Genomic DNA, 22,526 nt, shown 5'->3' on the forward strand with positions numbered 1-22,526 from the left:
CCATAGTCTCTACCGCTCCCATATAGAAAATCGAGATTGCTATATAGAGAAGATGAGGGAAACACCATAGGATGGGTAGGTATTGTCGATAAAGCCCATACTTGACGTGCTGGGGGGCATTCGAATAGCATATGATTTATAGTTTCCTCCTCCGCTCCACATCTAGGGCAATCTTTATCTCTGCCAATATGGCGATAATGCAGGCGTTGACATGTTGCCATGCACCCAGACACACATTTCCACACGAAGTGCTTAAGCTTCCGTGATGTTTTTAACTTCCATGCTTGCGCCTTGAGTGTCGTGACACTAGGTCCCTGAACAGGGAGGTTACAAGCAGGGCGAGAGATAGCTCTCGCGGCTTCGTATCCAGATTTAACGGTATAATTCCCAGACTTTGTCAAGGTCCATGAATAACCGTCTCTCGAGGCATTCAAGCTCGGTTTAATTCCCAAAATAAGGGTAATTTATTTCGGGGGAAAGAGTTCCCGAAGACGCTCCATTTTCCACTTTTTGTGTTAAAATCAATCAAGGTGTTAACACAGATCAAGGGGTTTCTCTCATTAGTAAGTCCTTGTGGCGGTCACGCTGGCGTATCTGGAATCCATGGTTCAGTCCAAATGCATGTGTTGAACCCCGAGCTTATGGTCTTACGGATTCCATATGAGAGAACATGTTTTGCTGCCAACATGCTTCTCCAACCATATGAAGGTCGATTTGATACTTGTATCTCTAATGGACTACAATATCGAAAATATCTCCCTTTAAGAACTCGACTAAGGAGCGAATCTGGATATCTCAGCAATCTCCATAGCTGCTTTGCCAAAAGGGCAAGATTAAACTCTTCCAATGTTTGGAATCCTAGCCCACCTTCCGAGATTTGGGTACACATTTGCTCCCATGATATCCAGTGTAATCCTTTACTATCTGCTCTGTTGCTCCACCAGAAATCGGCAATGGCACTAGTTAATTTGGAACATATAGCTTTTGGTAAGAGAAAACACGACATTACGTATGTCGGAATTGCTTGTGCCACTGATTTAATCAGGACTTCCTTGCCACCCTTCGATAGGGATTTTGAGGTCCATAAGTTTATTCTCTTATGAAGTTTATCCCTCACAAATGCAAAGACTTGTGCCTTTGACCCATGAATCTTTTCAGGAAGGCTCAAATAGGTACCCATGCCTCCTTCTTGTGATATGCCAACAATAGATTTGATCTCTTGTCGTATATGGGTCGGGACCTCAGTTCCAAACAGTATGGAAGATTTGGAGAAGTTAATTTCTTGTCCGGATGCCTCGCCATAAAAGCGGATTATATCAATAATTTCTTTACATTGTTGAGGGTCAGCTCTGCAGAAGAATAAACTGTCATCTGCAAAAAGTAAGTGTGAGACCCGTGGGTTCGCATTCGAGATACGTAATCCCTGGATCTTCCCCTCTTTTTCAGCGTTCTTAATCTGAGCGATTAGTGCCTCAGTACAAAGAATGAATAAGTATGGGGAGATGGGGTCTCCTTGTCGAATCCCTCTAGTTGGCCGGATTCGTCCCTTGGGATCGCCATTGATCAGAACGCGGTAAGAGACAGAAGTAATGCATTGCATTATCCATCCTACCCATTTTTGATCAAATCCCATTTTTTCCATCAAAGCTCTTAAGAAATTCTATTCCACCCTATCATAAGCTTTAATCATGTCTGTCTTAATAGCCATAAATTTTTTCCGGTTGGCTTGGTTGGAACGAAGGGCATGGAAGTTTTCTTGAGCAATGATGATATTATCTGTGACTAATCTTCCTGCCACAAAAGCAGATTGGGTCTCGGATATAATTTCTGGCAAAAACCTCTTGAGTCGTAAGCTCAAAATTTTTGAAATCACCTTATAAATCACATTACATAGACTAATCGGGCGAAATTTGGACATTTCACGAGGTCATTCTCCTTTCGGGATTAAACAAATATTTGTTTCATTTAGCTTGCCGTCAAAAGTCCCAGAGCTAAAGAAGTTCTTCACCATTTTTGTGAGATCACTTTTTATGGTTTCCCAAAAATTTTGGAAAAACAAGACAGTCATTCCATCCTGGCAAAATTGTTTACTACGAACTAAACCCGTGGAATAAACATTGATCTTGAATAACTGACTTTTTTATTCGATGGTTTTGGCGATATAAGACTAAATTGATGAAAGCTAAACCGGTCTCATAACCTTACAGAGTTACAGGTATAACTTCTCAAAGTAGAAACAACGTGCTGGTTTAGTGGTTTAGCACGGTACAACCATCATGTATTGTGAATTAGTGAAGAGTTTGTCTCGATGAAAGCTAAACGGCTAAACCGGTCTGATGCCAATATGCTTTAGCAGAACAACCATCATGCATTGTGAATTAATTAGTGAAGTTGTCTCGTTGACCATTAACCATCAACCATCAACCATCAACCATCATTAGCTTGTCCTCTTCCAAAGTATTAAGAGAAATTACAAATTAGTGAAGAGTTTCAGCCATTGATGATGATTTTATTAATTCGAATTAAAAGTATAAAATCCATAACTTTTTTAAAAAAAACAAAAGACTAGATTACTTAGTTAATGTTTTGACTCTCTTGTATGTCACATCTTGTTCATTTTGTTTTTGGTTCGATGGATACGCCAACACAAAGTAGTTAGCAACTTCCAAATGTTAAAAAGATGATATTTGTTAGAAAAATTAACTGAAACTTGAAATCCACCATAAAAATAAATAAATAACATGTCTAGCTCTGCAATCATTGCTAGCTCTTCTACAACCTTGAAATTGCAAATATAATTTGATACAGCAATTGAGTACTTTCATCTCTCACCTTCTTTCTAGAAAGTGAAGATTGAACAAGACAAAGAAGGTAAAGAAGAAAGGACACATTGCACCTACTCACGTGCACTGGGAACATGTCATGTACAAAGATTCAATTTCTTTATTTTTGTGGACTCGATTATTATAAAATGTTACAGTTTTTCATTGACGGATATCTGAATTAATTAAATATTGAGCTACCCTTTTCGTATAGGTGCTTAGAGCAAACCTATTGCAGATCCTCAAATTAGTGTCTCTAACTTTTAATAATATTAAAAATAATATTAATTTAAATTTAGATCTTCATCCCATTGGTTTTAGTTTTTATCCTTCCATTAGTCATCGCCAAATATGAGTGTTTTGATTCCAAACTCAACTCAAAACTGAACATTGATTTCTTGTTCTATGTTGAGTTTGCAACATATTCATCTCTATCCGGACATAATATAGTCACATTTCTAGCTGGTATTAGATATTACTCGATCGGTTGCCTCTGAGAACCATTGTCCAGGTACATATGAAATAAAACAGAACAAATCTGTTAGCCTTTCTTGAATTCAAAGAGTAATATACAAGTGACTGACATAAAGCTAAACATCATATAATAAAACAAGATCAATACTCAAGTGCTTTTCACGGAACAAGTAAAGATGAGGATGATGATGCAAGACGAGCAGTTGGAGGCAAAGGAAGAAAATTCTGCAGGTTGTAGAGATGATGAAATCAAGACACTTAAAGAAGAACTGGAAAATATGAATAATAAGATGGCTGAGCTTCAGAGTGATTACAATGAGCTTCAACAAGAGTATGAAAAACTAAGTAAGAAACAGAATTGCACACAAAAACAAAACTGGGGATTGCGTTGGCAAAAGGTGAAGAAAGGCTATAGACAAAGTTGCAGTCTTACTATAGACAAAGTTGAATCATGAAGAAACAGCAAATGAGTATTGACAATCAAAACTTGTTGATGAGCAGAGAGCATCGTACTGATAATAATAAGGAGGAACTAATTCTACGTGAAGCAACTGCGCAACTCTGTCACCACAATCGTTGAAAAGCAAATCCCTCGAGTTCACAACTCTAAAATAATCCTTAGTAAGCAAACCTATCATCATCACCAAATCACAAATTAAAACGCCACATACACATGGAAACAACAAACATCAAAGCCAAGAAGATTGTCACAAAGTTAAATACCATCGCCACGGTTATTAGTACGGCCATGGAGTATGTAATTTATAAGATAAACAACAAACATATTAACAAGCTCTTCGTTCCCTACCCAAAACTCCTTTAGAACAAAAAAAAAATCAGAAACAGAGCATCAAGACATGGAGTATGTAATTTATAAGATAAAACTGTATGCCTAATTTGTTAGTGATACATCTGGCACGCTGGTACCATCTTGAAATTGGAATCCAATTCTCTTCACGTACCTATGAAGTATGAACACAACAACCTCAACAAAATCATATTTGTTTCAATTGAATCAGAACAAACAAAAAAAAAAGGTCGAATCTTTGAATGGGAAAATCAGAATCTGAAAATAAAGGAATCAAATTTTGTGAGAGTAAAAAAAAAAAGAGACTCACCAAAAGAAAAATCGATTCATGCTTTTTTGGTTTCGTTTGTGTGGAATTGAAAGAGAAAAGAAAAAAAAACAATACAAAACAAATGAGACCAATCAACTTTTGACACGTGGGTGTCTCCCAGTATCTAAAATGATGGGGGCAGATGCACAGGTCTCTGATTAATACCGATTAAAACTTGTTTTTTTTTTTGATTTTATTGTTAAAAAATAAAAAGACATCCCATCAGGTTGTTCAATGGGATTGCTCTTAACCCTAGGCATATTACCCTGAACCCGAAACCCGAATCCGAACCCGACCCGAAGTAGGAGATTCGGGTCAGATTCGGGTAGTATGTAAAACCTGATCGGGATTAGTACTTTTGAGATTCGGATACCTGAATATCCGAACCCGAATATCCACCCGAAGCAGAAGTCAGATGGTTGAAAAATCCATGTAGAGACAAGAACATTACTTGGATTGGTCGACTTCTTTACGAAGCCTCAGTGTATTCTATTTGGAAGGAGCGGAATTCACATCTCCATACTTCTCTCTCTCGTCCAGCCTTGGCCTTGATCTAAGAGATCAAGAACATCATTCGAGCTCACCTTGGCCCCCTAACGCTCAAACAAAAGATCTCTAACCCAGATGACTCTCTCTTAGTTACTTGGTTTCGATATTTTCTCTAATATTTTCTCTTGATCCTTTGTATAAGTTGGTAAGTGTTACTCGTTTGGAGACACTTTTGTATTATTTTCCTGGAGTTAATGAAAAGGTATATTATTAAAAAAAAAAAAAAAAAGAATATCCACCCGAACTAAATATAAAAATATGCATTTAAAGAGATTTGAACCCAGAACCTTAAGAATTTAATGGTGCACTTTTAACCATTTTGTCATCTTAGTTTCTCTGTATTAACGTGAAACGTTAAATATTTATATATATAAAAATGATCTAAAATTTATAAAAATAATAAAAAATTCGTTTTCTTTTTATGGTTTGTTTGAGTTTGGGTAAACCCGAATTATTCGAATCTGAACCGGTAATATTCAAACCCGATCCGATAGTATAAAAAACTCGAACGGGTTCTATATATCTAAACCCGAAAATCCGAACCCGATCGGGTTCGGGAATCCGAATGTCCAGGGCTATATATATATATTTTTTTTTTTGAAGATAAAATATTTTTGAAACCACATATCAACTTTATTTAAGAACTATCAATTATTGAATCTCGAGTTTGACAGATAAAACAGATTAGAAATTTTAGTTAAAAGGGTATAGCACATGTTAATAATATTGACAATTACTTAATTAGCATGTTGAAATAAAACTATCACTATCACATCTCATGTTGAGTAGTTTTATCAATGTGAATGGTATATATTAAATATGACACTGCCAAAAGAATAAGTCAATGTTGTTCAATGCAATGGAATGATGCATATACTGTTTGACATATAAAGCAGAGAATGAAAGATAGAAAACATCTGTTTAGTGGTTAAAAAAGGGTCCAAAATAGATCAAATTTGTTATTTGCTGAATTTAATGAAAAGAGGTTATTTACTAAATTTAATCAAGTTTACACAATGAACATGTTCGTTTCGTCGCCGCAACTAATTGACGTCCAAAATCAAAAGCTGCGTTTGCCGCAGCATCATGCCGCATGTACCTGCGGCAATCAAACAAACAACGATATATGCGGCAGCCACAGCCGCAATAACTTGCGGCGACTAAAACGAACAGGCTAAATAAGCTATTTCTTTGAGTTTTCCTTATACTTAGTTTATTTAAAAAAATTCATTTGTCGAAAGCTGAAATGCCATGGATGAAAAGAAAAGATGAATCAACAAAAAGATGGTAAATAAGGTTTCAATCCAAAACTAACTCTCATTTCTCTAGAAAACATATGGTACAATAATTCATATATCTACTAGTACATATTAGCAGTGTATTAAATATCAGAAATAAAACAAGACATGTGAATAAGAACAAAGTGTTTTATTGATGTCAGAGAAAACAAAAAGGGACAAAGTAATATATTATCACCAAAAAGAATTAAACAAGAAAATAATACATTAATACTGGAGGGTGAATAATAATTCACCTTAATATGACTCAGATCAGGTTTAGACTATTGTAAAAAACATCTTTATATCAAACATAAACTAAACACTCTGTCTTAATTAATCTTCTAGAGTATTTGGTGTAGTTTACTTCTTGTATTAACAAACATCACAGAAGCTCATCAAGAAACGTCTTCCCTTTATATTTCTCAACCTTAAATCCCACCTCCTCCATCCGCAACCGCTCTGTCTCGAGCTCAGCCAGCTCTGCTTTCATCTCCTCGACCCTCGACCTCGCTTCCGCTACTTCCTTCTCTATCCGAGCCAAATCAGCCTCCTGAATCTCCATTTTCTGTTTCTTAGACCTCACCAATCCTTCTTGCCTCACTTTCTCTGAGTCTGTGTTTTCTTGATACTGAGCAAACTCCTCAAGAACTAAACGCATCCAGCCAACGTCGATGTTCACGGACTCCAAGTCCTTGAGAACCGCGACCATCTCTTTTACTTTTAGTTCGGTCAACTGCCCTACCGGGGTTGACCTAAGTTCTTGCATCAATGTGCATAGACACTCTAGGTATCGGGATCGCATTGATGCTGATTCTAGCTTGCAGTTTGCGGCTATGTCTCCATGTTTGTCGAGGATTGACCGTAGGATTGTGGAAACACCTGAGCTCACACGGTATTTTCCAACTGAAACACACGAGTCTGACATTACTGATATAAGGTCTAGCTCTACTCCGTCCTCCTCATCATCATCATCATTGGTGCATGATCTTGGAGGGCTTACGACATTGAAGACAGTAATCTCACTGGCTGTGTCATTCTTGCCACTGTGTACATGTTCTCGAGGTCTTGGTGATACAGTTTTGCTATGATCAGCCTGAACAATAATATCAAAACAAAACAGAACATGGTAAGATGACACTGCAAGCTTGTAAGATTCCACTTAAATAATAGCTTAGAGAGGGTAATTAAGACATACCATGCTGTTTGGGGATAGAGGAACCGTTCGTGATGGCTTCTCTGGCTTATGGTTGAAAGAATCATGCTGACCGTTGAGGTCAATAGAGATTTCATCAGAGGATAGAGAGGGTAACGATTTGTTGGCTTCTGGAGTTGCTGTCTTCTTCACAGCTACTGGGGAAGGTCTTGACTGACGAACCTTTGGGGAATTAGCAGCACCGTTCTGATATTGCCTTGTATTCAAAGGTGAAGGTGGCTGTGACTCTGTCTTTTTCTTACCGAAACTCCCCGGGAGGCTAAGAATCGCTGAACCTGTAATAAACAATTCAAGAATAAGGAAAGGAAGGATACAACTTTGCCAAAACCATTGAAAGCGAACAACAACGCCTTGATCAAGTTATAACTGTATTTAATAACAAACAACCCTCCATGAATTATCCTTAAAGCAAATACATAAAACAAGGGCAAAGGCTCAACAAGCTGCATCGACAGATCGATAAGCAAAAACGTATGAATGATGAACACTTTCAAGTAGTAGTAGCCCATTAAGAATCAGGCAATTCCATCACAACAAAAGCATTGCAAAGGCATACTTAAAGATTAACAGATCAAAAACATAGTGTGAGGACAGATAAAAGAACCTTGCTTCTTAGAATGCTTCTTCCCACGGCCATGAGAAATCTTCTCTAAACAATCAGAAGCACATTCATGGAAAGGGTTTGCAAAATATCGACAATCCGGGTGAGCTTTCCGATTGGCATCCATGGATTAAAATCAATAAACAGATTCAATCAGAAGCAACAACTGAAAACAAACAACAAAAAACAAGAAGCTTATATCAGTATGAATTGCAAAAACAAAAAGGAGCCAAGCTCTAAGAAACTAACATAACAAATATGGCCTTTCAAGTTGAACCAAAGTCAAATTCAGGGTATGTAAAAAAGGTCAAGACTTTACACCTCAAATTTAACAACTCCACACAACAAAATAGGATTCACATCTGGTTTCCACCAAAGAAGACAACTTTACCAAAACATATGCATAAATGAAAACTATGGTACCAAAAAGATCCCCACAAACAATAACTCGAATCAAACAAATTAAATAAAAAGAAAAGACAACTTTTTTTAGTTTGGAAAACATCGTTTTCTCTTTGAATTTAATGATAGATAAAGCAGAGAGACCCACAACAATCTCTTTGTAACCATAACAATAATTAATAAAGCACCGATTTTTACGATCAAAAGCTTCAAACTTTATTCACCCCATTTGCATTTACACATAGAAGTATACATAGAGAGAGAGAGAGAGAGAGAGAGAGAGAGAGAGAGAGAGAGAGAGAGAGAGAGAGAGAGAGAGAGAGAGAGAGAGAGAGAGAGAGAGAGAGAGAGAGAGAGAGAGAGAGAGAGAGAGAGAGAGAGAGAGAGAGAGAGAGAGAGAGAGAGAGAGAGAGAGAGAGAGAGAGAGAGAGAGAGAGAGAGAGAGAGAGAGAGAGAGAGAGAGAGAGAGAGAGAGAGAGAGAGAGAGAGAGAGAGAGAGAGAGAGAGAGAGAGAGAGAGAGAGAGAGAGAGAGAGAGAGAGAGAGAGAGAGAGAGAGAGAGAGAGAGAGAGAGAGAGAGAGAGAGAGAGAGGTACCAGGATACTAGGAATGGGGAAGAGAAAGGTCTTGAGTGGAAGAGAAATAGAGTTCTTATCTTGTACTATATAAGAAGAAGACGTAGAAGAGGGAGGTGTTTGATCTGTCTTTTGCATAACAAATTTGATTTGACCAAAACCTGTAAGAGAATATAAAGAACGAATAGTTGAAGATTCGACTAGGTTGACCATTAAATGGGGGGAGGAGAATGGAGGTAGATGTAGCAATCAATCAAAGGGGCTTCCAGAAGTTGACAACTAAAAACCGGAAGCTGCTAATGAAAACGAGAAAAGGGAAATGAATAAAGAAAAGAAACTTCTCTTTCTCTTTTTGTCTTAGTTTCACACCTACTAAATTAATTAACCGATTTTTTTACTCACGTGTGTGTGACTAGTAGCTTCTTATTTATGTTTTCTCTTTGGTTTCAAGTTTAAACTTTTCATCTTTGTAAAATTGTTGGTTTAATTTGTAGTTAGGTAAAATAAGTGGAGTGGAATAATGTATAAATGATAAAAAAAAAAATATATACTGTACTAAAAATCTGAAATTTTATGAGACAGTTTTTTTGTGCAATTTTTAAAAAAAATAAAAAATAAAACATCACTTAATCAATTTTGGGTACTTTTTCATTTACACTGTGTAGAATTGGATACCGAACTAACTTGCCTTTTTATTCACATTCATATTATCGTTTATATACATACAACATTAGGATTACAATATACAAGACTAGGGTTACGTAAACCGTCATACAAGAGTAACAGACCTAAGCCCAACACACACAAAACCCACACATATGGCCCAACACTCCCCCTCACGTTGGAGCATGTGGATTGGAAATGCTTAACGTGGACATTAGTGCCTCAAACTGAACACGATCCAGCGCTTTCGTCACGATATCAGCCAGTTGATCCGAAGTCCCAATATGATGTGTGGCAATGGTTCCATCAGAGAGTGCATCCCTCACTGCATGACAATCATTCTCAATGTGTTTCATGCGCTCGTGGAAGACCGGATTTGCAGTAATATGAATAGTTGCTTTACTGTCACAGAAGAAACGTGTGGGAGATGTTTGTTCGATGCCCAATTCTTTCAACAACCGACGAAGCCATTTGATCTCGCGAAGACCGGCAGCCATGACACGATACTCAGCCTCAGCGGAAAAATGTAAAACTGTCTTCCAAGAAATAGGAGAACCACCAAGCATGACAACAAAGGCACTGATCGAACGACGAGTTAACGGACATGAGGACCAATCCGAGTCACACTAGATGGTGAGAATGAGATCATAATCTGCTTTAAGAAGAATACCTTGACCAAGACAACCTTTCAAAAAACTGACAACATGAAGTGCAGCATCCCAGTGAGCTTCACGAGGCTTCTGCATGAATTGAGCCAAAACATGGACTGAATAACTTAATTTCGGACGTGTATGGGTAAGATAAATAAGACGTCCTATCAGACGACGGTAGGGCTTTGGATCAAGAAGCAGCGGACCATCATTATTGGCGAGATGATGACTTTGTGGTAAAGGCGTTGTCACGGCTGGTGTAGCACCAAGATCACCACAATCGGAAATAACATCCAAAGCATACTTGCGTTGAGACAAAAATATACCTTCAGAGCCACAGCTGACTTTAATACCAAGAAAGTATATGAGTTTGCCCAAATCCTTCGTATCAAAACAACGAGACAAATAATCCTTGAATTTTTGAAGCATATATGCGTCATTACCACAGATGAGAAGATCATCGACATAGACCAAAACATGAAGCTCAATGTTCGCACGAGTGTAAGAGAACAGAGAGTAATCCTCATAAGACTGAACAAAGCCAAACCGAAGCAAGGCATCAAACAACTTCTTGAACCAACACCGAGGAGCTTGTTTAAGGCCATAGAGTGACTTTTTAAGAGACAAACTTTGCCAGGGTGATAATGACGAAAACCAGGAGGAAGTTTCATGTAAACCTCCTCTTCCAAATCACCATGAAGAAAAGCATTATTGACATCCATCTGATACACTTCCCATTGTATGGCGGCAACTAACCGGAGAACATATCAAACCCTGGTGATCTTAATCACGGGTGCAAACGTCTCGTTATAATCTTCCCCTTCGACCTGATGATTACCAAGTATAACGAGACGAGCCTTCTACCGTTCGAGCGTGCCATCCGCCTTATATTTCGTCTTGTACACCCATTGACTCCCAAGAGCTACTTTACCGTCGGGTAGGTCTGTGACATCCCATGTATCTTTGTCTTCAAGAGCCACAACCTCCATAGTCATTGCATCATTCCAGACTTTGATCCGTATGGCCTCTTTAAATTTTTTTGGCTCCTTAGACTTTGTAAAGGTAGCTAAGAAAGCTCGATGCCCTGGAGAAAACTTATCATCAAAAACATAATATGTCAATGAGAGAAGTGGCATACCTTGGATCGTTTGGGAAGACTTTGATGGCTGAACAGGAGGAGCGTGATGGGTAACCGCAAGTGTTGACAACACGTGATTGGTAACGACATAATCACTTAGACGAACATTTTCCATACGTACTCGTTCACTACAACGTAATGGAACAGGCGCTGGACACGGAGCAGCAACCAGAGGGGCAATGACATCAACAGCTGGAGACGGAGGAGGCGGAGGATACAAGGGTTCAGTCAGAGACAATGGAACAACAACAGTTGGTGTACTCCCCCTTACTTGAGTGTCCGGTGAAATAAGCCACTCGCCATCAAAATCACTAGAGTTCAGAGGAACGTACGATGAAGACTCAACATTTTCAGCATAAGGGAAAGAAGTCTCTTGAAAAATAACATCACGGGAGACAAAGAAGACATTCTGCTCAATATCATAGACCTTCCATCCTTTCTTACCAAAGGCATGCCCAACAAAAATACAAAGACGATTGCGTTCCCCATATTTGTCTTTATCTCGGGAAACACGATGCACATAACAAGCAGAACCGAACACACGCAACTGATCATAGGCAGGTTTACAACCATGAAGAATCTCATAGGGAGAAAAACCTTTGTGTGTCGAGGAAGGCGTGCGATTGATTAAGTAAGCAGCGGTAAGAACCGCCTCTCCCCATAACTTGGTCGGCAAAGTGGCTTGAAATAACAAAGCTTTAGTGACATTAAGAATGTGCCTATGCTTGTGTTCTACTCTTCCATTCTGCTGCGGAGTACCAACACAAGAAGTATGATGTAAAATGCCTTGTTCCCAAAAATAAGAGGAGAGACACATGATTCCATACCATTATCACTACGCACTATTTTCACTGTTTTCCCAAACCGTTTTTCTGCATATGCGAAAAAATTTGTTAAAATACCCCGGAATTCCGATTATTCTAGCATCAAAAATGTCCAAACGACTCTAGAAAAGTCATCAACGATAATTAAAAAATAGACTCCACCACAAGAAGCCGGAACATGATAAGGCCTCCAAACATCACAATGAATCAAGTAAAAATACTCGAATGCTTTATTGAAACTGTCATGAAAAACTTCTCTTGTTTGCTTGGCTCTAAAACACACTTCAGAAGGACAAGAGCCGGCTAATTTACTCCACTTAGACTTCTGCACCTGACCTAGTGTAGAATACACTACACAAGGATTCTCTACAAAAAAATAGGAGTTAGCGCTCCAGTAGGGAAGGGAGGTCTCCCTTACAGGAAGTTTGTTCGATAGGACAAGCCCATTCCGAAAGGCTTGCAGACTTTATACGGTAGAGTCAACTTCAAAGTGGATTTGTTGTGCGAAGAGTGCGTTATGACCCATGGCCGCCTGCCTGGTGGGATAAGCCAGAGAGGGAAAGGAAGGAATCAATTATTGAGTGGGAGTAGGGTCTATTTAGATGCACTAGAAAACATAGGTAAATCTGAAAGCACAGAAAAAGAAGGATGTCCAAGTCTCTGATGCCACAATGTGTCGTCAACAGCAGCTTTCACACTATGTATCTTGGCTGAAACAACCTCTTTCAAGTGGTAAACCCCATCACGCTCTTCACCGCTTCCAATCAAAGTCTTCGAAAAATGGTCCTGCAAACCACAATATGTATCAGTAAACCACGCAACACACTTTGTTTGCTTCAAAATTTTGGAAACTAAAACTAATGTGCAATTCAAACTTGGCACATAAAGAACATTCTCCAAAGAGACTGTGCTTGATAATGGCAAATTTCCAACACAAAATGCAAAAGTTTTGCTCCCGTCCGCAAAACCAACATATCAAGGAGAAATCTTTTCAATGTGTTGAAGAGAAGAGAGATTTCCCGTCATATGATGAGAGGCCCTTGTATCAATAATGACATCACCTAGAGATTTCTTACCAGACAATCGATCACCACCACTGGCGGCTTGTTTTTCTTTGGTTGCTTTTTCGTCAAGCAACTGTTGCAACATCTTCATCTGATCTTGCGAAAAATCTAGAAAAACAACTGGTTGGAAGTTGTAGTGTGAGCCGTGACCGCTCCTCGACCACGACCTGCTCATGTTCCCCTTCCTTGTAGTCCCCTTCAAGTACAACGACCTTGGGAACGTTCTTTTCACCAATCTGGAAACCCAACGAGCTGCCAACAGTCTAGTTTGTCATGCCATGTTGTCCCACAATGAGAACAGAGTTTTCTACCACCCGACTTCAGAAGAGACGAAGAACCAAACTTGTTGCTGCCTTGGGGATCGGAACAGCCCAAATAGGCGATCGAGTCACTCGTGGTGTCTTGTACAGACGAAGAGAACGACTCACTTGCTTCACGTCGAGCAACAAAGCCGATGACATCAAACAGTTGTTCACGGCCGCGAGCAGAGGATAGTCGTTGTTCCTCGTGGATAACTTTCGAATAAGCTTCACCAAGAGATGGTAAGGGTGTTGTACCAACCAGATTCGTACATAGTCCACCAAACCGAGCATCATCAAGTCCCAACAAGAATTGATGAAGCTTCTCCTTTTCAATCTTTGTAGCATACTTTGCGGTAACACCACATGAACATCCGCCACAAGAACACACCGGAGGAGGATAGTAATTATGCAACTCATCCCACAACTTACACAGTTTACCGTAATACTCCAAGACACTCTGCCCATCTTGCCGACACGAGGCAAGCTGAGCCTTAATCTGATGGACACAAACTTCGTTGCCAACAGAGAAACGCTGCTTCAAATCTTCCCATAATTGATGTGCGTTAGAGACAAAAGAGACAGTGGACTTAACCTTTGCCTCAATCAACGAACGGATCCAGCCGACAATCATTCAGTTAACTGTTTTCCAGTTTTCATAGTTAGGATCACCGAGAGGAGGCTGTGCAATCGCTTTGTTGATGAACCCAGTCTTTCATTTTGCCTGAAGAGCGTCGAGCATCTCTTCAGACCACTCATTGTAGTTATCTCCATTCAAAATAACAGAGGAGATATAGTTGTGCCCAGATTGTCGGAGCTGGAAAACAAATACGGCTACACCGCCACCGTTGGTTTCGAGACAAGAGCCGAAGCAGCTGTTTTATGTTCTTCAGCAGACATCTTTTAACACCAAGAAAATCTCAACTAGAGAAAGAAGGATCAAAACTATTGATCAAAGACAACGACTTGAAACAAGAAAGAAGAATGATCTTTAGAAAAAGTGTTTATAAATTTTGATCTTAAACTCTGATACCATGTAGAATTGGATACCGAACTAATTTGCCTCTTTATTTCCATTTATATCATCGTTTATATACATACGACATTAGGATTACAATACACATGCAAGACTAGGGTTACATAAACCGTCATACACAAGTAACAAACCTAAGTCCAATACACACAAAACCCACACATACGGGCCAACACGCTGTGTTAACCGAGTGGTTTTTACCTTTACTTTACAGTTCAAATTTCATTTTAAGGTTTTGATCTATACATACATATATCTTTGTTGATTACAAGTGCTTATTTCATTTCAACAAAAAAAAAGTATGTAATCACTTATTGGACTGTTCTATTTACCGTCATGAAAACGATAACAAAATCAATGTATTAGGAATGCTATTGAACGTGAGAATTTAATAGAATATGAAAGATTTAAATATATATATATATATATATGTATTTTATATTCATAAATTTTTGTTTCAATTAAATGGTTTTTAAATTATTTTAAATATAAATGTTATTAAATATTAATTAAGATGGTTTTTAATGATAATATATATCATTAGAAAATAATTTAATAGAAAACTAAACAAGTGGGAGAAAAAAATCAATTTGTGGAAAAAAAAAAAAAAAAAACTAAACAAAAGACGTGAATAACCAATTCTCACCTTATACACTCTCTCATATATGAATATAATTCATTTATTGTTTTTAATTCTATATATATTTTTAATTAGATTCAATTTTCTAAATTCAATTATTGAATATGGCCATATTTAGTGAAGACCACTCAAACAATGGTTGCACTAACCCTGAATTATTTTTCGTAAGGAAAAAACTTGATTTGTTACATGATGGTTTTTCAAAAAATTTAGACCCATAACAACAAACAAGACCGTGTCTACATATATCATTCTCCTAGACTCCTAGTCACCACCTTAATGCATGTTAGGATCCCACGTAGGGAATCAAAAATGACATAAAAGAACAGATCAAAATACTCTTTACTATATTTGGTTCCGACTTGTCACTCATAAAACTTAACAATGTTTGTTATCTTGCAAATATATTAGTAAGTCCTCTGTAGTGTAATTTTGAGAACAAATAACATTCTCTATATATATAAGTTTTTATATTTTGTAATTCATCAGTAAACTATATCAAAACTTTTCACATAAAAGTAATTATTGTTTCGTTTATCCGGACAATATCATGACATACGATACGACTGTAACTCAAATCTCCAAAATAGAAATTGTATATATACTCCTGAAATCAAATTGTAAATCTATTATATATATATGATATTAGTCATATGACATAAATATTGTAGTTAGTCATAGACTCATATGATATAAATATTGAAGAGGAACATGCGTGTAGATGTAATTCAGATACATAAACTTACGTCGGACTATGGGAGTGGTTTTGTTTCGTAATCGGAATTTTAGCTTCATGAAAGGTGGACAGTTGGATCTATGGGATATTAATTAGGAGACAAAACTAGCTCAGCGTTGCTCCTCGAATAACAATAAAACAATATTTTACGTGAATAATATAATTCCTTTCTTATTATTAATTGTTTTCATAGAATAATTAATTACTTCTACCCACAATTATTTTTGTAATTTTAATTCTCAATTCATATAAATAACATATAAGACTTTCTTTCTTTTTCTTGTTAAAATGAGATTACATATTTACGAAAATAAGGAACCGATCGAAGAGAACTAAAACTGAGCAATGAAAATAACAAAGAATGAAACAGAAAAAAAGAGAGAAAAGAAAAGGGATAAATAGTAGTTGAGACACCGAAAGAAGAATGCATAACCTAAACGGAACGAAGTGAGAAGCTCTCAACAAAGTTAGTTAGGGTTTTACACGTTATCTTAGCTCATGCAAATCTGCCCCTTTCATCATTCTAATTATTTTTTTTTCTTTATAATATATACTTTTCTTATAATGCATTTGTTTATAAATTAATACATTCCATATAATATATACATGATCGTCATGCATGTCCTGCACTTTACCTACCAAAGCCATAAACAAACTTTCTCATAAGATAGATGAGAGAAGAAATCATAACTCATATATATGTATATAAATAAAGTTTTGTGGTGACGTTATTGTTACATGAAAAAGCTCAACCTTGTATGGAAGTAATTAGCTGCTACCTATTCATTCTTCTACTTGTTCTTCTTCTTTCATGCAATCTTTTGTTTTCCTTTGCTACCTCTTCTTGGCTTTCTCTTGTCAAGTTTTCAGCAGTCACAAGATTTTTGAGGAGCCTTGTTTTTTCCGAGAATCTTGTGTAAGTTCTTGTTGGCATATTTTCCTCATGATATTTTAGTTCTATAAATCATGAGAAATGATTCATTTTGTCTATTTAATTGCTGAATACATATTGGTTAGAGTTTGAAGAGACACTTTATATGATTTTTGGATAGGAGCTAAGGTAGCCGAATCCTTAGTTCTATGCCAATGTATATATCAGGTTTGATAGAATTTTGTGGCTTTGTCGACGTTATAAGGCTTTATTTGATTTATGCAGTAATCAGTTTGAGAGAATGGGGAGTAATATGAACTTGTTGGAGAAATTGAGGCCTCTTGTTGGTGAAAGAGCTTGGGACTATTGTGTTCTTTGGAGACTAAATGAAGACCAAAGGTTGATTTGATTTTTTTTTTTTTTTAGTTGTTAAGCTTTAAGAGTTTCTCTCTCTCTCTATCTATCTTTCTTTCTCTTTCGTCACATCTATTGTTATTTTGGTTTTGGAGGAGACAGGTTTGTGAAGTGGATAGGATGTTGTTGTGGTGGGACAGAACTCATAGCGGAGAATGGAACCGAAGAGTTTAGCTTTGGAGGTTGTAGGGATGTTATGTTTCACCATCCTCGGACCAAATCTTGTGAATCTCTCTCCCATCTTCCGTCTTCAATCCCTCTTGACTCCGGGTATGATCATATTCATGCTACACGTCCATATGTATTCTTTCAGAAGAGTTATCTTGAGACATAAGAAAAATGAACTTTGCTGTAGGATATATGCGGAGACTCTTCTGACTAACCAGACGGGTTGGTTGAGTGAGAGCTCAGAACCAAGTTTTATGCAGGTATTATCCGATTTTTCGAAGTTTTGAGTTATCACAGTCACATGAACAACTAGTCTTAAATTTTTCAGTCTTCTTGTATACAGGAAACGATCTGTACGAGGGTTTTGATTCCTATATCGGGAGGACTAGTGGAGCTTTTTGCGACCAGACATGTATGTTTATGTATCTTAATTATGTCAGTGTTTTGGTTTTAAACTGTGGGGGTTAGTGAATGATGTTTGCACGTATAGGTCGCTGAAGATCAGAACGTGGTGGATTTTGTAATGGGACATTGCAACATGTTGATGGATGAAACGGTAACGATCAACATGATGGCAGCGGACGAGGTTGAATCAAAGCCGTATGGGATGTTGTCTGGTGAAATCAATCAAAAGGGTTCCAAGGATGAAGACATTATGAATCTCCCGTCATCGTACGATATCTCTTCCGATCAAATCCGGCTCAATTTCTTGCCTCAGATGAGTGATTACGAGGCACAACAGCACTTGAAGATGAAGAGTGACTATCATCAACAAGCCTTAGGGTATCTCCCGGAGAATACTAATAAGGAGATGATGGGTTTGAACCCATTTAACACTATGGCAGACGACGTGATGGGCGAGCCTAGCTTGCTTGTGAACGAACAGCAAGTAGCTAACGATAAGGAAATGAATGAGAACGGTAGGTTGGATTCAGGGTCGGATTGCAGCGACCAGATTGATGATGAAGATGATCCAAAGTACAAGAAGAAGTCAGGGAAAGGATCTCAAGCTAAGAATCTGATGGCTGAGAGACGGAGGAGGAAAAAGCTAAACGATAGGCTTTATGCTCTCCGGTCACTTGTTCCCACGATCACCAAGGTATATTCTATCTGCAGTTATCCTCTCGGGGTTTGTTTCTTGGTTTCTTGTTTGTTTTTCTGCGTTTTTCTGAAACCAGTTTTTGTGGCATGGAAGTTGGATAGGGCGTCAATCCTTGGTGACGCGATTAACTACGTCAAGGAGTTGCAGAATGAAGCAAAGGAGCTTCAAGACGAGCTTGAAGAGAACTCAGAGACTGAGGATGGATCAAATAGGCAGCAAGGAGGGATGAGCCTAAATGGGACAGTGGTAACTGGGTTTCACCCGGGGCTTTCATGTAACTCCAACGTTCCTAACGTGAAACAAGATGTTGATCTTGATAATTCCAATGATAAAGGGCAAGAAATGGAGGTTAGAGCTTTTTAAGAAGAAACTAGCGATCACCTTTCTTCTATATTGAACTCTGAACTCACATTCTCATGATATCGGTTTTATGTTCGGTTGGGGGGTTTCAGCCGCAGGTGGATGTGGCTCAGCTAGACGGCAGAGAGTTTTTCGTAAAGGTGATTTGCGAATACAAACCAGGAGGCTTCACAAGGCTAATGGAGGCACTGGATTCTCTGGGACTGGAGGTTACGAATGCTAACACGACTCGCTACCTCAGCCTTGTCTCTAATGTCTTCAAAGTCGAGGTATGATTGATCTAAAGGACCTGCGGAATGAAGAAACAGAAACCAAAACAAAATATACAAAAACTAAATGTTTCTTTATTCCCATGTTACAGAAAAATGATAACGAGATGGTGCAAGCTGAACACGTAAGGAACTCGTTGCTTGAAATAACCCGGAACACATCCAGAGGATGGCATGATGATCAGATGGCGACCGGTTCTATGCAAAACGAAAAGAACGAAGTTGATTTTCAACAATATGATGATCACCAGCATCATCATCACCCGTTTGATCATCAGATGAATCAAAGCACCCATCATCATCACCACCACCAACACATCAACCCTTACCACAACCAATAAGGACAATCCCCAAAGTTATAACATGTTGTCATATCAGAATTTCTACAAGTTAAAGAAACATATAAGCTTTGATTCGAAGAAGAAAGAATAAATAAGAGATGCCAGTTCGAGAACGTTTTATGTATACCAGTTACCAGATAGAATCAAGGCGAAACTACTCTAGAATTTCATCGGACAGAAACTATTATCGCAAATAACTTCACTGAAATAATCTTTGCTAGAAAGAACTTGACAACCCATGAAAAAAGAAACAAGTGTTGAAGTGCACCCCTTAAACTTAGTAGGCTCCAAAACACGACCAACCAAAAAAATGCATTTGCCAATATTGTTGGAGCAGATGGGGTTACAACTTAGCAACACGTAATTCTTGTATAACTCCAAAAAAAAAAAAACTGATACACACATTTCAGAAATATCTGAGTTTGAAACTTGTACTAGTAAAGAAGCCGCAAACCTTCACTTTGTTCATTGACAATGATGGGTGTATCCAGCTCCTTTGAGACTCGTGTTATTGCTGCTGAAGATGCTTGAATTCATTGCAGTCAGCTCCTACATCGCTCAGCGCTGAGAAAAGCTTTGGTGCTATCTTAGCCAACATAAGCTTAAAACCAACCGAAGTTGAATTAGCGCTGCTGCGTTCATCAATAACGGATGCATCTTTGGCGAGGGCACCTATGAGATATCCTTTCATGTACGCGTCACATGCCTTCAAAATGTAGTAGCCGCGTTTTCTGAAATGGTCTTTGATGAGTTCTTCAAAATCCTACAGATTGCATCACAAATTAAGAAAAGAAAGCTGGGGAAAATGAGAAATTAGGTAGAAATAGCAACAGAGCTTCACTTCACCATTACCTTTGGTGGTTTCCGCATAAGATACATCATGGTTTTACAATTTAGCAAGAACGCGTTCTCGTTGTATCCCAGTGAGTTTTTTTCTCCTTCTGCAGTTCCAACCTGCTTATCATACCCGGCTTCATTGAAATAAGGCTTTGAATTCAACACCAATCCCTGGAGTGAAACAAGAACTTGAAGGATGCTAGATGATTTGGGATCCCAGACTTCATTTCCCCTGCCTGTCCAGGTATTAAGAAGGCTAAGACAGACCTTGCCTTCTTCATACAGATTGGGGTTTAACCTCCAACCACCAGAATGATAATATGCCGACTGCACATGACAGAACATTATTTTCATATTAAGCATAGCTGGATCCAACAATAGGTTGCACAATAGTAATAATATAAATTAGAAACCATACGGGTGGCACACTAGGGTAGTCAGACGGAAGGTGAAAATCAAAAAAGAAGAGACCGTCTTGGTATGGTGTTCCATATGCCCCGACTATTACGGCCCTCAAGAGATCCATTCTATCTTCGTAAGCACGAACAAAGATTCCATCTGCCAAAGTTAAATCACTTTTTTTAGATAAGATGCTACCATGATGAGATACTGCTGAACGTTTTAACTGTACAGCTAGACATTCTTACCCGGAAGATTGTTCTGAAGTATTTTCCAGTCTTGATCAACCTTCTTGAACCACTTTCTTTCTTTGGTTTTCTGCAAGATTGATACGACAATTAAGATTCAAAAGTAAGTTTCCAATTTAAACTGCCATGTGAAAGAACCATATTTTACAGGACACGGAAATTGAATATTTTAGTTTTTTGAACCAACACATGAGTCATCTTAAAGTGCAAGTCCTTGAACTACCTGCCCATCTGCGTCAAGAAAATGGTGGTCCAGAGGATCCTGTGATATATCAAAGCGTCTGAAACTGCAACTATCACCTTCACAAGGTAGTGGCTCGTCTTCACTCTTTGATGTTTCCAATGCTTCATCTTCTAAAAGTTTAGAGGCTTCCCCACTCAAAAGATTCTCTGCGTTTACTTGAGTTCCCTTTGACTCACTATTATCAGTCAAATTGACTTTTGATAGACTAGGGTCATCAAGGAGACGATCTCTTTCATCAGAAGGGTTGGTCAATTCAGCTTGCATATATACATTTTCATCTGTGTAATCAGAACTGGAAGAATCTTCAGATTTCCGTGCACGCGAAAAGATTCCACTAGCCAGTCGAGTCACAAATTCGATTGCAGCCAGTGGAAGAGCTAGGGCACCGTTCCTACCTGAATCGGTCTCCGCATTGATATCTGCATCAGAGTTTCCCTCAATGGAACTACTCCTTCCAAGCTCCTGAAAATCAAACATTCTTATTAATTTGCAGACAAACGGCAATGCCTATGTTAATAGGGAAGTAAGTCAGTGCCATAACATTTTGTTTCAGGAGACATAGTTAACTAATTACAAAATTAGTAACTTTTTATAAACGGAAATAAACCTCTACAGAAATCCCAGGAGCACCCCTATCATCTTCGTTTAAAGTTTCCCAACTAGCAGCATCACTTGCTTCACTTTCTCCAGCAATCGATTCATCATCATCATCCCGTCCAACTACATAAACTGCATGAGGGCCAACCTAGGAGAAAGCAAAAAAAATTATCAATTAAAAATCATCTAGCTCCAAATAGGTCAGGGACATACATTGAACATCCCCAATGAATAAGTTGAAACAGCAACAGTATCAAAAGCACTCAAAGTTTCCGTACACGTTGCAAATTATATAATGAGACCAGACCAGTAAGAGATTGTAAGTGGATATACTAGTTTAGGTTGACGTACCGTTGATATTGTTCCATCGGCCCACATTACTTCAATATCACCATCCTTGAGGCCAGTAATATTTCCAACCCATGAGAGCTTTGAAAGTTCCGTATTATTATCGTTTTCTTCATTATCCTTATGGCTTTTAGCTTCTTGATGGGATTCTGTATCTTGGTATCCGTCGTCTTGCTGTGTTGCCTCTAAAGAGTTTCCAGGAGAAGATGCTGGTAACGCAACGGTAACAGGTGATAAGCGAACAACAA

The 22,526-nt window shown here is 38.2% G+C and overlaps 5 protein-coding genes across 10 annotated transcripts in view; 1 reads left to right on the forward strand and 4 right to left on the reverse strand.

Moving 5' to 3' along the window:
- Positions 3,158-4,521, reverse strand: LOC104747483 (uncharacterized calcium-binding protein At1g02270-like). Of its 4 annotated transcripts, XM_010469118.2 has the most exons (5): positions 4,415-4,521; positions 4,207-4,258; positions 4,020-4,113; positions 3,810-3,927; positions 3,158-3,315 (listed from the first exon to the last, which is right to left on the reverse strand). In XM_010469118.2, exons 1-5 carry the CDS (start codon positions 4,432-4,434, stop codon positions 3,291-3,293), a joined length of 309 nt encoding a protein of 102 aa, XP_010467420.1. In that variant the 5' UTR covers positions 4,435-4,521; the 3' UTR covers positions 3,158-3,290. The 4 variants fall into 4 exon arrangements, 2 of the variants coding, with proteins under 2 accessions (XP_010467420.1, XP_010467419.1); XM_010469117.2 differs by lacking the exon at positions 3,158-3,315 and having other exon boundaries at positions 3,346-3,927; XR_761161.2 differs by lacking the exons at positions 3,158-3,315; positions 4,207-4,258 and having other exon boundaries at positions 3,346-3,927.
- Positions 6,416-9,381, reverse strand: LOC104747485. 3 transcript variants are annotated; one of them, XM_010469120.2, is made up of 4 exons: positions 9,055-9,381; positions 8,061-8,223; positions 7,439-7,731; positions 6,416-7,336 (listed from the first exon to the last, which is right to left on the reverse strand). In XM_010469120.2, exons 2-4 carry the CDS (start codon positions 8,182-8,184, stop codon positions 6,626-6,628), a joined length of 1,128 nt encoding a protein of 375 aa, XP_010467422.1. In that variant the 5' UTR covers positions 8,185-8,223; positions 9,055-9,381; the 3' UTR covers positions 6,416-6,625. The 3 variants fall into 3 exon arrangements, with proteins under 3 accessions (XP_010467422.1, XP_010467421.1, XP_010467423.1); XM_010469119.2 differs by lacking the exon at positions 9,055-9,381 and adding an exon at positions 8,379-8,672; XM_010469121.2 differs by lacking the exon at positions 9,055-9,381 and adding an exon at positions 8,307-8,365.
- LOC109129162 lies at positions 12,903-14,305 on the reverse strand. The gene is made up of 3 exons (XM_019236817.1): positions 13,605-14,305; positions 13,385-13,445; positions 12,903-13,094 (listed from the first exon to the last, which is right to left on the reverse strand). The coding sequence occupies exons 1-3, from the start codon at positions 14,303-14,305 to the stop codon at positions 12,903-12,905; spliced, it is 954 nt and encodes a 317-aa protein (XP_019092362.1).
- Positions 16,706-19,997, forward strand: LOC104747487 (transcription factor ABORTED MICROSPORES). The gene is made up of 9 exons (XM_010469123.2): positions 16,706-16,996; positions 17,237-17,350; positions 17,468-17,635; positions 17,721-17,793; positions 17,877-17,945; positions 18,024-18,632; positions 18,729-18,983; positions 19,088-19,264; positions 19,357-19,997. Exons 1-9 carry the CDS (start codon positions 16,839-16,841, stop codon positions 19,603-19,605), a joined length of 1,872 nt encoding a protein of 623 aa, XP_010467425.1. The 5' UTR covers positions 16,706-16,838; the 3' UTR covers positions 19,606-19,997.
- LOC104747486 (probable ubiquitin-conjugating enzyme E2 23) overlaps positions 19,899-22,526 on the reverse strand; it is an 8,110-nt gene continuing 5,482 nt past the window's right edge. The window contains exons 3-9 of the mRNA XM_010469122.2: positions 22,282-22,526; positions 21,941-22,078; positions 21,313-21,795; positions 21,090-21,159; positions 20,861-21,000; positions 20,458-20,769; positions 19,899-20,368 (exon numbers count right to left, since the gene is read on the reverse strand). Coding sequence (XP_010467424.1) covers positions 20,114-20,368; positions 20,458-20,769; positions 20,861-21,000; positions 21,090-21,159; positions 21,313-21,795; positions 21,941-22,078; positions 22,282-22,526 — 1,643 coding nt within the window. The 3' untranslated portion in view covers positions 19,899-20,113. The remainder of the gene's footprint in view (positions 20,369-20,457; positions 20,770-20,860; positions 21,001-21,089; positions 21,160-21,312; positions 21,796-21,940; positions 22,079-22,281) is intronic.

Source organism: Camelina sativa, chromosome 15 (assembly GCF_000633955.1).
Source record: "Camelina sativa cultivar DH55 chromosome 15, Cs, whole genome shotgun sequence".
In the NCBI taxonomy this organism is placed as follows: Eukaryota; Viridiplantae; Streptophyta; class Magnoliopsida; order Brassicales; family Brassicaceae; genus Camelina; species Camelina sativa.

What these genes read in the sequence shown, in the direction of transcription:
- LOC104747485 (XM_010469120.2), bottom strand. Translation starts at nt 8,184, where the DNA reads ATGGATGCCAATCGGAAAGCTCACCCGGATTGTCGATATTTTGCAAAC. An exon ending in GAAGCATTCTAAGAAGCAAG is followed by an intron (nt 7,732 to 8,060) that starts GTTCTTTTATCT and finishes TGTTTATTACAG; the next exon opens with GTTCAGCGATTCTTAGCCTC. An exon ending in CTCTATCCCCAAACAGCATG is followed by an intron (nt 7,337 to 7,438) that starts GTATGTCTTAAT and finishes ATTATTGTTCAG; the next exon opens with GCTGATCATAGCAAAACTGT.
- LOC104747487 (XM_010469123.2), top strand. Translation starts at nt 16,839, where the DNA reads ATGGAAGTAATTAGCTGCTACCTATTCATTCTTCTACTTGTTCTTCTT. An exon ending in AGACTAAATGAAGACCAAAG is followed by an intron (nt 17,351 to 17,467) that starts GTTGATTTGATT and finishes TGGAGGAGACAG; the next exon opens with GTTTGTGAAGTGGATAGGAT. An exon ending in CTAATGTCTTCAAAGTCGAG is followed by an intron (nt 19,265 to 19,356) that starts GTATGATTGATC and finishes CCCATGTTACAG; the next exon opens with AAAAATGATAACGAGATGGT.
- LOC104747483 (XM_010469117.2), bottom strand. Translation starts at nt 4,434, where the DNA reads ATGAATCGATTTTTCTTTTG. An exon ending in ATGGTACCAGCGTGCCAGAT is followed by an intron (nt 4,114 to 4,206) that starts GTATCACTAACA and finishes TTTGTTCTAAAG; the next exon opens with GAGTTTTGGGTAGGGAACGA. An exon ending in TACTAATAACCGTGGCGATG is followed by an intron (nt 3,928 to 4,019) that starts GTATTTAACTTT and finishes TGATGATGATAG; the next exon opens with GTTTGCTTACTAAGGATTAT.
- LOC109129162 (XM_019236817.1), bottom strand. Translation starts at nt 14,305, where the DNA reads ATGATTGTCGGCTGGATCCGTTCGTTGATTGAGGCAAAGGTTAAGTCC. An exon ending in CTCGTTGGGTTTCCAGATTG is followed by an intron (nt 13,446 to 13,604) that starts GTGAAAAGAACG and finishes ATGTTGCAACAG; the next exon opens with TTGCTTGACGAAAAAGCAAC. An exon ending in TGGTGGTGATCGATTGTCTG is followed by an intron (nt 13,095 to 13,384) that starts GTAAGAAATCTC and finishes TGTGGTTTGCAG; the next exon opens with GACCATTTTTCGAAGACTTT.